This window comes from Rhea pennata, chromosome 4, assembly GCF_028389875.1.
Source record: "Rhea pennata isolate bPtePen1 chromosome 4, bPtePen1.pri, whole genome shotgun sequence".
NCBI classification, from domain to species: Eukaryota; Metazoa; Chordata; class Aves; order Rheiformes; family Rheidae; genus Rhea; species Rhea pennata.
In genome coordinates, this window is record NC_084666.1 from 49,167,934 (window position 1) to 49,186,259 (window position 18,326).

The window sequence follows — 18,326 nt, forward strand, 5'->3', positions numbered from 1 at the left end:
TAATAGTAACTTACATTGTTAAAAATCTTTTTTAAATGTACTTCAGCCACTGGTGCTAAATACTGAAAATCTAGTTCAGCCCTGTCCTAACTGGTTGCAATTACCATGTCTCTTTCCAGAACCAAGCATTCAAAACAACTTGCAGTTCATAATGAGATACCTCATAGCCAAATTCCCGTGTTGCACGCAAGTAGATTCTTGTCATTGTAAATGTACCACTGTGTAACGCATGGCTGTATTCACTGCCAGATTCTTAAGCGTGTGGAGAAAATATTGTACATACATAATCTGTTCCATATTGTGCTTTAAAGGACTAGCATCATACATTTGAGCTTACTACAAGGCAATGAAAAGGCACCTATTTGAAAAGATGTCACTGAGTAGCTGGTGTTTAGATTAGTATTTCCTAGGAGGCGTTAACATAACAAATCTGAGTGCATTCATTCTTATCAGTAATTAGTAAGTAAACACTAATCTTTTTGGCTGTAACTGTTAATACTTCGAACAAGTAAACATACCAAATGCATGATACAAATTTATTCCGGATAGTCAAATCTACAACTGACTGCAAAGAGTTACAGATGATCTTGCTCTGTTGAGTGTCTGGGCAATAAAACGGCAGATTACATTCAATGTCAATAAATGTAGTAAGTGAAAATTTATTAAGTCCATACAGAATATTGAGCTCTAACTTGGCTAATACCACTCAGGAAAGGGATCTTGGAGTCATCATAACCAGTTCTTTTGAAAAATGAAGTCACTTAACTTTCTCACTAGAGAAAGCTCTATGGTTTTCTAATCCTCCTCCCTAAGCCTTTGCTACTGAGCCTTCGTCAGAGGTAGAACACTAAGAGAGGTAAAACAAGTTCTTTGTCTGACATAGCATAGGTGTTCTTATGCTCTCACCAACTTTTATTCAAATGGTTGTATAATACAAAGCATTAGATTTAAAATGAAAATATAAGGCACTTAAGCCTGACACAAAACTTCGTCAACATCCTGTAGGATGCTGTATCCCCTATAAACAGGCGGCTTACTTTTCAAGGCAATACTTAGTAATAATCATTATCTCATTGGATGATTAACTTATTATTACTACTATGCATTCATTTTCTGATTTCTGTTAAGCCTTACTGAACAAAGGCTAGAACACAGAATATTTTGATGGTACCTTTTAAGAGGTGATTCTAGATGTTTTTATTTACTTCAGAGAAAGTTAGCAAATGATACATTATGGAGAAACATTTATATGCCAAACTTAAGCTTGTGAAAGCTTCTGAAATCTAGTTCTGCTGAAATTTTGAAATTAGTCCCCTAGACCAGGGACTCAATTTTATATAGCTAAAATAGATTAAATTTCACAACAGTTTTATTGCCAATGTCAGCGTGGAATGGAGATAAACTGATGTGGCACAGCTAGCATTTCCAGTAAATACAGTATGTATTCTAGCTGTCCCTAGACAAGAGCACAAAATGGAAAAGAGAGAGCACAGAACCTCCCTCTCACCTGCACAAATGTACAGGGTGCCATTTCTTTCTGCATAGAAAATTTAGTATAAATTCACATACGAAAATTAGTTTTGTTCTTAAAATAATAACCATATATATATATATATATATATATATATATATATATATATATATATTTTAATTATTACACTAAAAGCTTTTGTACCAGAACAGTAGTATCATTAGGACTGGTAATTTAAGTATTATAAGTAATAATGAATGTAATATGATTTTGCCTGCAAGTTCTCAAGTATTTCTTCTAATTTATCTTTATTTACAGACTGACATTGAAAGCTTCAAATGGTTTATATCTAGATAGATTGATAATATTACAAGAAATATTTTCAGGGCATATTTTTGCTTTTTGCCATTAACTCTTACATGAAGCTTTAGTTTATATCACAGACTGCTGAACAGCTGTTGGAGAGAAAAGGACTGATTTGAAAGGTAATTCTCCAATCAATTGTAGACATGTGGAATTTCAGCTCTGAAATTCAGATGTAGGTTTTAAGCCAGACTCTTGATAGTCTGTATTTATATGGCATTTGCGTTTGGGCCAGATCAGACGAGTTTTCAGGTACCACTGATGAAGGCTAAATTAGAATGGGCACTGCCAAGGGAAAGAAGCCCTAGCAGACGTTTATCAGTCCCCAGTGCCAACCAAAGCCCAACAACTCGTTTATCATTAGAGGTCACACTTGAAGAGGCAAGAGACATTTATGTGCACTGAAAACGGCTCTAGTGTATATTGAGCAATAGAAATGAACAAGCACTTTGTAGTGACTGTGAAACTCTGTTACTAAAAAGCAAATATTGGCTTCAAAAAGAAAAGTGTTATACTTTAAAAGGTTCACTTAGTCATTACTCTTCATAGGGAAGCTTTCTCATGGTTCCAGCATGTGCACATCTTCTTCACACCCCAGGAAGCTCTCCTTTTTTAAGATGAAAAGTATTTTATTCCTTTTGTTTCTTACACTTTTCCACTAATTGAATTAACATCAGTATCAAATGATTAGACATTCTTTTCAAGTTGATTTTAATCAAAATGACTGGTGTCAGGACTAAATTATTTGATTTTTAAGATTAACTTTGCTATCATTTCTGGGAATATACCCCATCATCATTCCGCATCAGCTATGCGTTCATTACTTACTTTTGGATCAGGTGCCAGGTTTTTCCTACGTAGGGACTTCTAGTCAGGAAATCTGATCCTGTCTGTGGTTATACTAATTTTACATCAAAACAAGTTCTACCCTAGCAGGATACAGAGACATCAGAGAGAACAGCACATTTATTTTGTATGAAGAATTGGGCCCAGAAGTTTAATTGAATTAGTCCTCATTTAGTTAGACAGAAGGTAAGGACTGGGACTACTAATATCGAAACAAAATGGGCATAAAATTCTAGCAGATTACATCATTTTCTCTCAAAGCACAAGGACAGGAAGAAGCAGGCTGGTAATCCCATCTTGTATCCCAGTTCTCCATGACTTGGTCAAATGGATTCTGCTCCTGCAACCTCACTCATAAAATCTCTGAGGTTTCAAAATAAGATATATGGCAAAGGAAATAGTCTTTTCCCCTTGTGTATTTTGCAACTTCTGGGTGTTTCAAATGTGGTGCAATTCCTGAGAGAGAAGAATATAGTCAAAAGCATATTTTTACACTGAAATCACAAACAGAGATTTCAAGGTTTTACTGTCAATCTTAAAAAAACTCAGAAAAGTGACCAGCTACAGCTTCCTTGAGCATTCCTCCTTCTCTGCTCCTTTATACGGCTTCTCTGCCCTGACACTGCAACTTGAAACAAACAAGACAGCAGCGCTGAGAACATTCCTTTGCAGTGATTTTTAAATGTCAGTTAGTTGGTTTTATTCTGCTGTTGCTATTTTCTAACCTCCATTAGTCTGCTAGCTGATGTACAAAACACAGATAAAGTCCCACTTTGCATCTCAAGCAATTTATAGTCTAAAAGAGAGGATGTTATAATCCAATGGCATGAGCATTCACCAGCACATGCTCATATGCATCCACAATGTTTATCTAATTCTAGGTTGATACTGTGTGTTTACAGGCAGATGATGACCCTGGAGCTCAGCCCAAAATAGATGAGGTTGGGTTGGGTGCTGGATGTGAAATGCCTGAGGGCTGCTCTATAAAAATTGCTTTGATTCAACAGCTACATGTTAGAAGGTCCCTTTTTTCTGCCTCATGGCTGTTGAGGATGAAAACAGTTTTCAAAGATTTATAACTGCCCTTTCCCACTCTAATCTTATCATAGTGCTCTAGAGCCTTTCTCGTCTTCCTATTTCCTCTTGGGACTGTTGTTCATGTGCTTACACACAAAATATTTTTCCCAGAGACTGAATTGGTTTTCATAGAGACAGTGCTTGTCCCTCGTGTAGCAGCCCTCATGGAGGAGAACATCCTGAGTTTCGTGGCCTTTAGGTATGCAACAATATCTACAGTAAAAGTGTTGATGACACAGCCCATGTCATCTGCCTCTCAGCAGTCAGGGTTTCTGCTCTGTTTTCAGCAAGGCAACTAGAAATACCTCCTTTATTCCCTGACTGCTGTTCAGCTTCTGCAGTGAGGGAGATGGGGACCAAGGCAGCAGAATTCTGGTTATAAAGATGGCTCCTGATTATATAAATAAATGGCATCCTTTAACTGTGGGGTAGGATTTACAATATCAGTGTATTTCTCAGTGTTTTCCTTTCCCTGCAACATAATACAGAATGAAGGTCAGGAGAAAAATCCTCTGCTTTTGTCACATTGGCAGAGGTCTTTTTAAGGCTAAGTTCTTCTAAGAGACCTTGAGTTTTCTTGGCACAACTCTATCTTGAACTGTGATCTGCAATAATGTAAGCTCTTATAAAGCATGTCTGTTAAATTTCAAGGCATAAACCACATAAGATATCTGGTGTTTAGTTGGAATTCAGATGAAATCTGATTGAACATAGTGGTGACCAAGGCCTTTACGGCTGTGTTGACTGCATCAAGTGACAAAAGATGATGGTTCTGACTAATGCTTTCCTTCTGTCTCTGATCTGTGAGACTGGTTGGTTAGGAAGAAGGGTAGGCTGAGTCTCCTGCCTGTGGTATTTTGATTCCATGACTCAACCCACCCTTCTGTTGCCAGGAAACTTCACAGCACAAGAAATCACTGCATGCTCTCTTCCTATAACCCCTATATCCAATAGAGGATTACACTGCAGGACAACCCCCTTCCTCATCCATTTCTGTCTTGGGAACCACAGACTGTTGCTCATCCCATTTACGTGACCCAGCTGTGCAGCAGTATTTTGCTGTAAAGAGAAAGAGCTTTAAGGGGCCTTGCCCTTGCCCTTGCCTTTGCCCTTGCCATTGCCCTTCCCTTCCCTTCCCTTCCCTTCCCTTCCTTTTTGCGATACAAGATACAAGACTAATACCGAGTATATCATGGTAATATGGTAGTTTGGGCTTCTGCCAACTTTAGTATCTCTTGATATTTTGCGTATACTTGAAATCATGATACTGCCATGGTACAGAAGACACACTGCATCTCTTCAGCTGTTCTTTGCAGGAAATAAATTCCTAATTTTGCTACAGCCAAGAGAAGTTTTCTTTCCACTTTCTTAGTGGAGAAAAGACTGATGTGTTTTTTCTGGAGGAAAGAAAGGTTATGTGGGGATGCAGGAATACCGTGAAAGACATTTTTTCCTTCTGAATTGTCCTATGAAAACTTTTTATGCATTTCTGTTCACCTTTACCCAGCTGAGCAAAGGTGGGAGGTAGCAGAGGGTACCATGCCATTTCATGGATTCCTACAGTCATTTTTTTTTCCATTTAGGCAGCTATTGAAGGGAATGAAAGAGAATGTATAGTTTGTACACAAGAGAAAGTGGATTATATTTCAACAGATTCTGAAAGGTCAGAAAACAAATGCCTGATTTTTGAAGTAGAATATTCTTTCTTGATTAACAGGTAAAAAAATCCTAAATTTTATGGTCTCTTTATTTTTTTTCTGTTTATTACAAAAATCTACGTAGTGGTAAAACAGTCCTGACAATTCTAGACATCTCTCTTGTGGTATTTTTATTCTTTACACAGTAGGATTGGTTTCTTTTTTGTTGTTGTTCTATTGTGTTGGCTAATATCCCATCCTTTTAAGTGGAGTGTTTCTAAGCTGTGCTGCTCTTCTTCAGGGAAATGAGCTCAAGGTGTGCTTATGTGCATGGTGATTTGTTGAACAAATTTTTTCAGTCCCTGGGAAAAATACCACTTTTGTTATTCTTCCAGCTGTTCTGTCTTTTGTGTGCTGACAGTATTGCTCAAAATTACTGCAGGACTGGGATACCCTGGATATACACAATCAAAACAGCTTCTTGTTATCTATAGAGTTCAGCTGATTGAAAAATGAACACAGTGAACATACTAAAACATTATGTTAAACCTAGAGTCTGTAGACACTGTGCAGTTTTACAGGGCAGCAAGGCAAGCATGAGATGCAAAATTGAAGAAGAGGGAGGAGCTCCCTGTCCACTGAAGGGAAGACATATTCCCCCATGAAGTCTCAGGATTGCCCATTTACTTACAGGAGAGCCGTTAGTTCTGTCAGGAAGTACTTCAGGACACAGCAATTGCTCTGCTATCTCTAGATTTCTTTTATGTATGATCACTACCTGGAGACATACACCCAAATCATAGGAAATCATACTCTGAGCAAGTTACATTGTTTCCTGCTTCACAGAGGGCTCCCAATGCGCTCTTTCTTGGACTCTCGGATGGGAATTCAGTGAGAGTTGGAATGCAGCTGTTAAGTTGATGACCATAGAATTTCCTGCTGATGTTTGTGCTTAATTGAAAAGAATACACTGCACATGTGAAAAATTTTGCTTTCAAAAAGTGTTTTCTTTTCTAAGTAGAGTTAATTTTATGTGCACTGTGGGCTTGGCCTTATTTTCCTTTGGCACAAAACTCCATAACTACTGTGGACACCACTTGCTTGATTAGACTACAGGATCAATCCCAATGTGTTTTATTATCATCCTTGTTTATAAGTAATATTAATTATCTCAGAAAAGGCAATCTGTTAGCTATGCCAAATAGCTTTTGATCAAAAATCTGTGCAGTGGATGAGAGCAGATGCTCTAACTCCTCACCTATTGTATGTTTTCTCTGATGTTGAAAATGTGCATAACTGGAAATGCCCCAGGTGAGTCTTCCTTCACTGAAGAGAAAATGGCTGAAGATGTTTGCTTACTGCCAGCTACCTTTTACAGCATTTAGCCTCATGGTGTTTTAAGCGGGTCACTCAGATTTAGATACCATTCTGACTGATGTCAGCATGAATACCGACTTACTAACAAAAAACATAGTCTATAAAAGAAAATACCATCTTGTAAAGTTGTTTGAGCACTGGTCAAACACATATTATTTGTGTTGATGTCTTTGACTTTGTATCAGTGAAATAATTAGGAAAAGGTTTGTAAATTACATTTAAAGAAAAAGGTTAGAAAGTGGCTATTTTGCATCATCTGCTTTTATGTAATCTGGTGGTGTTAAGAATATTAAGATTTAAGGCAATATATATATATATCAATCCTATGTAGGCCAGTTTTCAGTAAACCAAACTCACTTAAACATTTTTCTGTGAATCATATAAAAAGAGAGAGCTTTACCTGAGAGACAGCTCAAGATTTCTCAAAAATGTTGTTAAAATTGAATTTTTCCATTCCAAAGGTGAGAGCCTAGAGTGTTTCTAGCTCCATAGGACCAGGAAAGAGCTATGGAGAGTGTTCTTCTATGGAGAACAGCTGTTGCTCTTACTATTGCTACTGCTAACTTCTTGCCAGTGATGCAGCTGCAGCCAAAAGGGCTTTCCAGGAAGGGAAAGTCAAAGGGATGGTGGTGCTATGGATATTCTGCTGTTTCTGCCTATCAGAAGCCGTAGAAAACTGGCTAGTTTCCTGATGGAAAGCAGTCCTCTAGAGAAGTTGCCTTGCATTGGGTCCAAACTTAATTTGCTACATCTGCATGTGGCAGTGGTGAATAATGCAGGTGCTGCAGCAGCTTTCAGCTGAGTGTTAGGCTACCTGAAACTGGAAGAGGACGTATGAATCTCTCTCTTCTACAATAGCTAAACCCAATCTCTACAGCACCATAAGATATGAATGTCACATTTCCCAGTCTTCTTTTCAATGAAAAGCAGTAATTCTCACCAATTTGGAGGCTTCAGGATTTGACACTGCAGATGTGTAAGATGTGTATATTTTGAGGAAAGAGGAAAATATATGGGCCCAGGTGCTATAAAGATGTGATCGAAAATAGAATTGTCTTAGAACTAATGTTTCAGCCCACTAAGGGTGGATTATAACTGGCACCCTCCCCGTAATACTCAATTTGTTTTAACTGATTCAAAATTAAAAGCGGACATACTGGAGATAATTAAGCATAATAAGGCTCAAATAGATTTGGAGTATCTTCAAAGGAGGCTAGAGAATATTAGTGATTTCAATCCATTTTACAAATTCCTAAGGGGAATCAGCTATATAATTATAGTAATTGAAGAAGGTAAGGGAGAATTGTGAGTCTATTTGTACAGTTAAAAAGGTTAAGAAGGTCAAATACTCTGACTATGTCTTTAGCTGACATAAAATATGTAATTTAATTTTATTTTTTCCAGCAGCATCACATCACTGTTAATTATGTACATGCATAATACTGATGAACTCGAAATTCTCCTAAGGCTTTATGTTTTCAATTAGTATAATCTTGTAACTGCTTCTTTTTAAAGATACATAAAATGGATTTGAATATCAGTAATATTACCTATTGCCTTTTGAAAATATTTTCAATACAGGCAAACCTTCCTTATTCAGGAAAGTGAATATAACTGTTCGCAGTATCACATTGTCATTAAATATTACTACACACTGTGCATTATAGGATGTGTCACTCATAATACTGTACTATTGTTTATTTTAATACATAGATAAATGCTTGTTTACTCTGCTTTCACAGTAATTTTGTCCTTCTATCAGGACTATAAGGTATTAAGTGTTTCAAACCATTTCTATATATAAGATACTATATATACAATATTGTATATATAGTATACTATAGACACTGTATATATAGTATATATAGACACTGTTCATTATAAAGTTATGCATTAAAATGTTCCATGTAAAATCTATATCTCAAGAATCTTTAAGGCCCAAAATGTAAGGAATGTTTCTTTTCATTATAATGTTTTGTTTTATTTACTAACTTAAATGCCTTAAGATTTTAGAAGAAAAGAAAGAAAGAAAGAAAGAAACATCATAACATCATAATATCCTATCAGCTAACATACTTGATTACAATCCACAGAATATAGGTGGAAGTTTGTAAAATTCTTTCAAGATTTTCTGAGATGAGTTAAGAGCTGCCACATATGTTTAAAAGTCAATTCCATTCACTCAATAAATATACAATAGGATACTATATATATACTAAAGATTACATAGGTCAACATAAAGCTGGCTCTGAAATTAAGAAATTATTTAAACTTTATTTAAAATAAAGTTCAGAATGGAGTGTATGAAAAACTTTAAAAATGAAGTTTTAATGCCATTTTTTTAAAATGTTGCTTAAAAGACTGTCACTTCCACTTTCAAATTCTAGTAATATTTTCAGTGACCATCTTTCATAGATTGTTGTCACTTGTCAGGGAGGGATAAATGCTGCCACAGATTTTAGGATCCCTAGAGGTCCAAATATGAATGCCATTTAACAAAGTTTAAAATCAGCTCCCAGTGTAAACAGAGATATCTTTGAATAGTTTGTATGAAACGTGCTATAGATAATAACAGAATTTCTTAGCAGAACTACTAGGGCTCCACTAAATGCTAGAAATGCTTCCCTGTGTCAGAATATATGCAGCTAATCTTACACAATGAGGTGATTGTATATGATATTATAATTTTTAAGTAATTCATTCTGAAAGTTCAAGCACTCAAAAATTACTATAGGTTAGAATTAGGCTTCTCAATGTGGTTTTAATTCTGTCTTCTTGCATATGGGGGTTGAGTTATATTGATGTCAAGGGGCTGCCATTTCATCCATGGCCTTTAATTATCAAATACTTCTCTGTGGTCCAGCATAATATTTTGATATGGGTCCAGCATAATATTTTGATATGGGTTAAGATCATTTTATTTATATAAAGATATTCAGAACCACGGTTCAGATCAACATGTAAGATAGAGGAAGGCCAGTGACCCTATGAAGTGCTAAAAGAGTGTCAGAAAATTAACGGAAAAAAAGCGTATTACAAAGTAATAAAGTGGATGTAAAAAATATTTTTGTTACTTTTACCTAACCTTAAAAGAATTTTCAGAAGACCACCAAAAAGGCACTTCTGAAAGGCAAAATTAATTCCAGATTTCCAATTGCGTTTGAATGCAAAGAGGCATCAGAGCTCTTCAAAGGTTAGAAAAAATTGCGTAATAAAAATACCAGTTCTCTACTGAACTGAGCTCAGAAAAAGCACATGCCATTTTTTCTTGAAGTTTCTAGTCATTAATTCCACTAGAAGTAAAAACCCTATCTCAGAAAAAATCTGTAGAGGTATCAGCATAATTACTCAGAGAGGAAACTGTAATGTATTGTGGGAGATGTAGTCCAGCATATCCCAAGTCTATTAGGCATCACACAGCTATGGAGGACACTGCTGAAACTCAAATCAGGCAGTGGCTAATTGTTTGAGTTAGCCTGATATTACAACGTACTTTACTTCTGTTGGCATCAAACTGAATATTTAATTTTCTGAATGGAAAATTGAAAAATGGAAATTAGAACTTCCATTAAATCACATATATCTTTCCCCTAGTTTCAAATTCACATTATGTTAAAAATAGATAAAGTTAAAAGATTTATCTGTAATTTATACTACCATAAGATCAGAATCAGCCACCTCATGATACATTAGATTATGTGCCTATATACAAATGTAATATGTGTACAATACATATTTTAAGCCATTATTGAGTTTAAATTTATTATGAGCTTATCCAAACAATACCTGCATTGCAGTGATGTCAATAACTATTTACATATAAAATATTGTTTTCTGGTAAATTTACTATTTTCTTTCTTTGATTTTAAAATCCAATTTCAAACCACAGGACACTGTTCATTATAAAGTTATGCATTAAAATGTTCCATGTAAAATCTGTATCTCAAGAATCTTTAAGGCCCAAATTGTAAGGAATGTTTCTTTTCATTATAATGTTTTGTTTTATTTACTAACTTAAATGCCTTAAGATTTTAGAAGAAAAGAAAGAAAGAAAGAAAGAAACATCATAACATCATAATATCCTATCAGCTAACATACTTGATTACAATCCATAGAATATAGGTGGAAGTTTGTAAAATTCTTTCAAGATTTTCTGAGATGAGTTAAGAGCTATCACATATGTTTAAAAGTCAATTCCATTCACTCAAGCCTGTCTAGGAATCATATAGGTTAATCTTGTATATAAGCCAGTAACTATATGTTCCATTAGAAAAAGCACTATCTTATGGCTTTGTTTAATTAAAATGCAAAACAAAACAAACAAAAAAAAAAAAAAAAAAAAAGTACAGGATAACTTTATTCCAGTTAAAAGAGTTCCTGAGATTCCTTTTTATACTTTGACAAATCCAGATGAAATTTAGTATTTCAAAAATGTTCTGTGATAAAGCTAACCATATTATACTTAGACTGTTTTTTGAAAATCTACTATTAATGAATATTAAGTTAACCTTAACACTCAACCAACATAATCTCTCTGCAAATTCATAACATGAAGCTTGCAAATCACAGAGAATATTTTCTGTATAAACATAAAGTAAGGATAGGATATACTAAAAATAGCAACTGCTGCAATGCTTTTTTCCATTAATGAGAACAGTTTAAAAAGAAGTCTACTCTATTAGATATTTTTGTGAGCTATAATAGCTATCATAAATGAACAGTTCCTATGAAATACCTAAGCCCAGCACTTTGGTGAAGTGCTAAATAACCTTTAAAAGAATATACACTTTTTCTTTATGAAGGTGAGACCTGAGAGCAAAGTTTTTGTTGTAGAATAAAAATAAGTTGTATTTTTTCTCAGGTTGACTATTCCTTAATAAAAAATCACAACTTAGACATAGAATTAGCCACAGAAAAGAACAGCAAACTCGTAAGTAAACTGCAATTAAAATGTATTCATTGTTGTGTCCTACCTTGTACACAATGATAGGAATATCAATCACAATATAGATAAGGTCTCCTAGTGCCAGACTGGCTATCAATGCATTCGGGCCATTCCTCATACACTTGTTCTGGTAAATGATCCTCAGTAGAGTTGCATTCCCAACCATTCCAACGATGAAAATAGCACAAGACACCACTGTGTTAATGTATTTAAAAGTTTCAGCAATTTTAGTCTGCTGGGAGCACTTGACAGTTTGGTTGGACACCAGGGGCTGCCTGGTAGTGAGGAGTACACTGGATTCCATTCCTGAGAAGGTGGGAAGATAGTTCCCCACATCGCTCCGATTGGCGCTGTATCTGTCAGAGCTGTCACTGAGGGCAAATCCTGGAACCAGCAGGAGCAAGGAGACTCTTAAACACAAGGCTTCCATCTTGAAGTCCCAAATGAGCAAACTGAATGAAATAGGGTTTTCTCAGTGTTTCTCAGTGTGGTATTTCTCACTTCTTCACCTGCACAGAGAAACAATAACCAATAAACAAAAACAAAAAAAAGGAGGGAGAAACAGAATCAATACAACAGGCACAATGCATCCTGTTTCTCATTTAGGAAGAAGGGTTTTTACAACACACGTACAAACACATGTTTGTAATTAATCACTGTGCTACTCTGAAATCTACACTATCCACATTCATTAAATGGCCAGCAAAATTCAAACACAAAAAATCCCAGCCGTAATTGAAGCTTATACAGATGAGATCCTGTAGAGTCCTTTTAGTTTGAGGCAGAATTTGTATATGAAAGGAAAAATATATAGTAGATGAAGTTCTGTTATAAAATATAATCTTGCAAGAAGTGTCCCTCAGAGGAGTCCCTCAGTAAAGGGAGGCTTTGAGGACTCCTACTGTGTAATATGTTAGCCAAAATTCAAAGTTATTATTTTAACTTTCTGCTAGAAAGAAAGGCAACAACCCTTCATTAACAATTAGAGCTACTAAATTTGTTAATTTTTGAGTGTTTTTGCTGTATCACAACACTGAGGCTTTAAATCATTTTTCTCTGTCTTCACAATTGCTTGGATTTTTTTAAAAAGGCTGAAAAGAAATGAACTTCAAATCAAATTTTTGACCAGATCCAAATTCCACAGATTTGACAAGAAGACTTCACTGTCTCAGGGCAGAGTTAGCCATACATACTGATTTATTATAATACAGGTATCTGTTTGGGTCCTACATAAAGTCATTGCAACTCATGTTCAATCCCTAACAACAGCTAAGTTAAGTATAAATACACAGAAATTTCGGCTCATTTAAACATTTACAATTTTTGATTCAGTATTCTAAGCAATATCTCATGACATTTGCAGACGGGAAAGGGAGCATCAGAGCATTCTGCCACAGTAAGTGTGAGCATGTATGCCTGAAGGCCAGAGCCAGCTCCTCGCAGCAGGGGGTAGACACTACCTCCAGGAGAACCTCTCCAGTGTACTAGCCATCGATGTCCATTTTCCTTAAGTCTTAGTCTTATCCAAGGTTAAATTTTTTAACATGACTTGTCTATGCAAAATAGGATAAACTGCTGCACTGATGCCAGAAGAAGAGTAGAAAATCAAGTATTTACAATTTTCTGATTTCCAGGAACTCATGTGAAGGATTTGGAAGGATACTTTTTAAAAAGTAAATCATAATTGCTTTCCCTATGGGACTATTAATTCAGGGTTTATAGTGAAAAATTTACAAGAGAAAGAACGTGGGAGGCAATTTACTGATGGGACTTCTGGACACAATCAGAGTATAAATATTTACTACTACTATTATCCTCTTCTGTTGCATGTGATTTGTAAAAGTGTGTGTGTATCTATATACAGCAGCATATGCAGTGTTAATCTGAATATTCCTCTCTGGTATTCAAGTGCTGTCCCTTGCAGACCAGTGATACAAATTTACAATGTGTTAGAGTGGTGTATCTGAGCTGAGGGCCTGACCAACTGTGAATACATGTACACTTGATTTGGAAGTCTGATACTAGATAGCTGATCTTTTTAAATGACTCTTATGTTGGGTCTGGGGGCAGTTAGTGGTGCTTTGCAGGATGTAAGTGCCTTCCCTTTATGATTCCAAATCATGTCAGAAACAACAGGCTCACTTTTCCTGTAAATCCTTTCAGGCGGGTATTAATACTTCTAGTATTTGTTATGACTACAGTCCCCCAATTTACAAATGGGAAAAACTGAATCACTAATGGATAAGTGACTTTCCCAGGTTCATACTTGCCCAAGTAAATCTGTGGCACTGCTATGAACAGAGCCCACAGCTGTATGCTTTAATTGCTGTATTAGTCTCCGCCTTATTTAAAGACATTTTCTTCTGCAAATTTAATGTGTACAGGTATTATGAATATAGTGGTAATCATGCAGCCAGTGTGTGAAGCTCGGGACCAAATTGCCAGTTACCAGCTCTTCCCTCTCCCAGACAAAACTTTCCCTTAGCTAACAGAACTAGTAATTTCTAGGAATGTTTTCCTATGGATTCCTGACAAATCCTTTCATTCCTCTTTGCATACTTTCAATGTGTACATATTGTTTTAAGAACATACTAGTATCTATACTAACTGGTCATTACAGTGTAGCGCAGTGGAGTTCTTCTTCTGTGACCGAGGGTACGTGAGGCGGCCGTGCAGGCCGCCAGGGCGTGCAGCCCGGCACCGCCGGGAACATCTCTTTCCCGGGGTGACGCGCCAATAAACTCCCGTGCCCACGCGCGCAGAACGAAACGAGACTATTGGAAATGAAATTGCTCAAGGCATTAAAGGCAAGCTAAAAGCATTAACACTGATTAATCTGCCCAAAAGGCAGCTGAAATGTAAACAGGATCCAACAAACTTAAGGGGGGCAAGAAAGCTCTGAAAGAGATACGGCCGACAAAATGACTTTCTCTGGGTTGGCTCCCGCTGCAGCCCGACAGCGTGCTTTGCTCGTGGGTAACTGCCTCGCAGTTCTTCCTCATTCTCAGCGCTACCTCTTCTCCAGCCTGTACAGAAGATCTGACCAGACCTCTATCTGTTCACGTTTATCCAATAGTATCCTAAGCTGTCTTTTGCCTCTCGCTCTCCTGCTCCCCGCCGCCGCCGCCCCCGAGCCTTCCCCAGCAGCGCGGCCCGCGGCCCGCCGGCGGCGGGGCGCCCGGCACTCACCCCCGGCGCGCGTCCTCCCATGGGCTCCGCCGCATGCCGCCGCCGCCGCCGCCCGTTTCCTCCGAGAGGCTTTTCCTGGGGTAGTCTTAGCAAATCCTCCTGCCGGCGTCTGACTGGGTGGGATTGCAAATCTCCACCTCCGCTAGATCAGGGAAAGAGGCAGACTGAAGGAGAGCGTCCCCTCTTTTCTGCCCCCTCCCCCAATTAAAACAAACCTCCAGCCCAAACTGAGCCCCTGCCAATATTAAACACAAAGGCTGCCTCCCGGGCACAGGGGAACACTGAGCTCTTTAACTGTTTCCTCCCTGAAATGGAGCTAAACTACTTCGATGGGCTCGTGGAAGCAGCAGCAGTGGGAATCCACTACTGTAGCTGTCTGATGAAGTAGTGCAGGGGTTGCACAGAAGCACCGAAGGTAAAACTGAATCCAGCGACACATGAACCATAAGCAGAGCAGGGGAAAACTCTTATGATACAGCTTCTGGTTTGTGTTTTCCACCGGATTTGATTATCCAAGACAGTTGGTATAACTGGATGTGTAAGAGTTTCAGAACCCCTGGATCCTTAAAGAATGACTGTTCCTAGATGGGATTTTCTGCCATCCATCCAGGACACACCTTGCTAGTACCTCTTACCTGTTTTCAGAATGAAAATTCATTTAAAATAATAATAAAAAAGTGTAGCACATACTAGCATTCCCATATTTCCTAATACTGTTCTTCTGTCAAGGTAGCTGTACAAAGAAAAACCTCAGCTGAAAAAGCGGGAAGTTCTCTTACAGTTGATCAATCTTTTCTCATTATGAAAAAATATCAGTATCTCATAGGGAGCAGCCATAGTGGAAACACTTTCAAGATCCATTCTTGAATCCCCTTAAACTAGCAAGTTTAAGAAATTTTGTGTCCCTTTTTGAAACATTTTCAGATCCTCATTTTGTGTTAATTTTCCAGCTGGCTATATCTCAAAAATAATTTCTTAAGCATATATGAGCTTCTTTGAATATAAAAAGGCTAAAATGTGATGTAAAAAAATACATAGTCCTAAAAGAATAAGAACAGATTGAAATGAACAATAGAAGCTGTGATGCCTAATGGTCTGCAGAGTTAAAATCACATTAGAAATTGTTTTGAACTTTATATGAGTATTGGATAGTACAAAAAAGTTTCTATAGATGCTCTCTTAAATCACTGACAAACCTTGTGCAGAAGAAAGCAACATCTGGATGAACCAGAACAGCAATACTTTGTTTCTTCCAGAGAACCATCTCAGTTACATGATAAGTCAGAACACAGGACCTGTGAAGGCACAAAGGTGTTTGGGCTGACAACCTTAAGAAGCCTTCTGTTTGCAAATCAGGTAGAAATATTTAATTCAAAATCTCAAGTTGTCCTGAAGTTGAATAAATGCAATAAGCCACTAAATTGGGTGTGTGATCTTATTGAAAGTTATTTAAAAGTGCCTTACAGTATTGTCGTAGATGCTTGGTATTACTCATATGCTTTGTCAAGAATCATCTGTATAATAATTTATTGATAAAACTATTGAAGACATAGAAAGGGTGTATCTAAAGATCATGTACACTTTAGGAGTACTTTATCAAATACGATTCTTAAATCTCTTATATGTTCTCCAAACATTCCTAACATCTTATTTGTTTCCTAAGGTCATTTGACCTTTATAACTGAACAACTTGAAAATTAAGTTTAGAATTCTGATCTCATTCAAACCTACATTTTTCCCTCCGAATCATAATTCTATTAATTTAAAATTTACATCATCTAGACACTGACATTTGTACTTACATTTACTATTAAATGGAATAATCAGATTTATTAATGCTGCTGAAATCTATTTTAAAATATGAAAAGGGAGTATTATTTATTACCATTGTGAATTCCTCTATCATTGCCAAGCTGCATAAATTGTACTATTAGAAATTACTGAATTGCTCATAGTGGTTCTGTGACCTTTGTTGTTATTATTGTTGCTTATTTAGTAACTGGACCTTTGTTTTGTCTTTAATCTTGTCAAGTACCTAAAATTGAGTTGAATTCTTCTCTGAAACTAAGTTAAATTCAGAAGTTATATTTAATTATTCCTGCTAAGTTCTTTGACTGTGTTCAGGAAAGTAACATGAGAAAGGAATTTACTATATATGAATTCTCTGAAAACTGATATTAAGCAAGTGCAGTTGACCGCGGCTGTTAGGAAAATTGATCAAATACAGTTCTTTACACCACTGTATTTTTAGGTACTAGAGAAGCTTTCACCGTAATTGTAGGACTGCTGTCCTTTGCATGCATTCTTTTAGTGGAGAGTTCTTGATTGAGGACTCTCAGAGTCAGTTTAGTGAAAGTATTTCCTCCAACCTCTTCCATTTTGTCTCTTCAATAAACCGCTTAGCTTTTGGTTTAAGCTTCAAAGATTAAGCATAAGATAACGTGTTACTGTTCTTTCAGGTAACAGCACATTAAAGTTTCAAGGCTGCTAGGAATATACTTGGGTTTTGGCATTAGACTAATGCCTTAGGAAGACTCTCAATATTTTTGAAGCTGTTAGTTTTCCTGAAGAATTCAGCGATCAGAAAGAAATTCTTTATTTCAAGAGTTACAAGCCTAATGGTACTAAAACAGCAGTGGCTTTTATACAGCTACCTCAGAGGCAATAAAAGAGGATCTTTAGTTATGTTTAGAGGAGCTAATTTTATTTGATTAAAATGAGTATTATTTAGTAAATGTATTACCTGTAAGCCACTTACCTCCATAACCTCTCTGGGCAACCTGCTCAGGAATTTGATCACCGTTGCAGTAAAAAACCTTTCCTTCTGTTTAAATGTAATACTCTGTGTTTCACTTTGTGGCTGAAAGGCAGAGCGCAGAGGGTTATGATCAGTGGCACAAAGTCTAGTTGGAGGCCAGTAGCTAGCGGTATACCCCAGGGATCGATACTGTTCAACTAACTCATTAATGGCCTGGATGATGGGACAGAGTGCCTCCTCAGCAAGTTTGCTGATGATACAAAATTGAGAAGTGTTGCTAGTACACCAGAGGGCTGTGCTGCCAGCTCTAGCTGACCCTGCTTTGAGCAGTGGGTTTGGAATAGATGATCTTTAAAGGTCCCTTCCAACCTCAATTGTTCTGTGATTCTGATTTAGATCGAACTTCCATTGTGTCAAAATTATTTTGATCTGAGTTTTACAATAGTGTTCAAAATACTTTGAATTACACTGTCTTTGTTGGTGAATAATATGGTATTGAATTAAGCATGAAATACTCTAATAAGAATACCTGTAAATTAAAATTTTGTGGAAAATGGGGTAGTGTCCAAAAGAATAATGTGGTGTTTACTGGAATGTTAAGCAAATAGTATATTTTTTTAAAGATAGTTCTAGAAAGAAATTCTTTTTCACCTTTTCTTCTGA

The 18,326-nt window shown here is 36.7% G+C and overlaps 1 protein-coding gene across 2 annotated transcripts in view; it reads right to left on the reverse strand.

Annotated features, from left to right (window-relative positions):
* EDNRA (endothelin receptor type A) overlaps positions 1-17,680 on the reverse strand; it is a 40,671-nt gene extending 22,991 nt beyond the window's left edge. The window contains exons 1-3 of one of the 2 annotated variants that reach the window (XM_062573886.1): positions 17,664-17,680; positions 14,906-15,047; positions 11,745-12,225 (exon numbers count right to left, since the gene is read on the reverse strand). In XM_062573886.1, coding sequence (XP_062429870.1) covers positions 11,745-12,146 — 402 coding nt within the window. In that variant the 5' untranslated portion in view covers positions 12,147-12,225; positions 14,906-15,047; positions 17,664-17,680. Of the gene's footprint in view, positions 1-11,744; positions 12,226-14,905; positions 15,107-17,663 lie in introns of those variants that run through there. The other variant, XM_062573885.1, reaches the window with a different exon arrangement.
* Between the last annotated feature and the right edge of the window lie 646 nt (positions 17,681-18,326).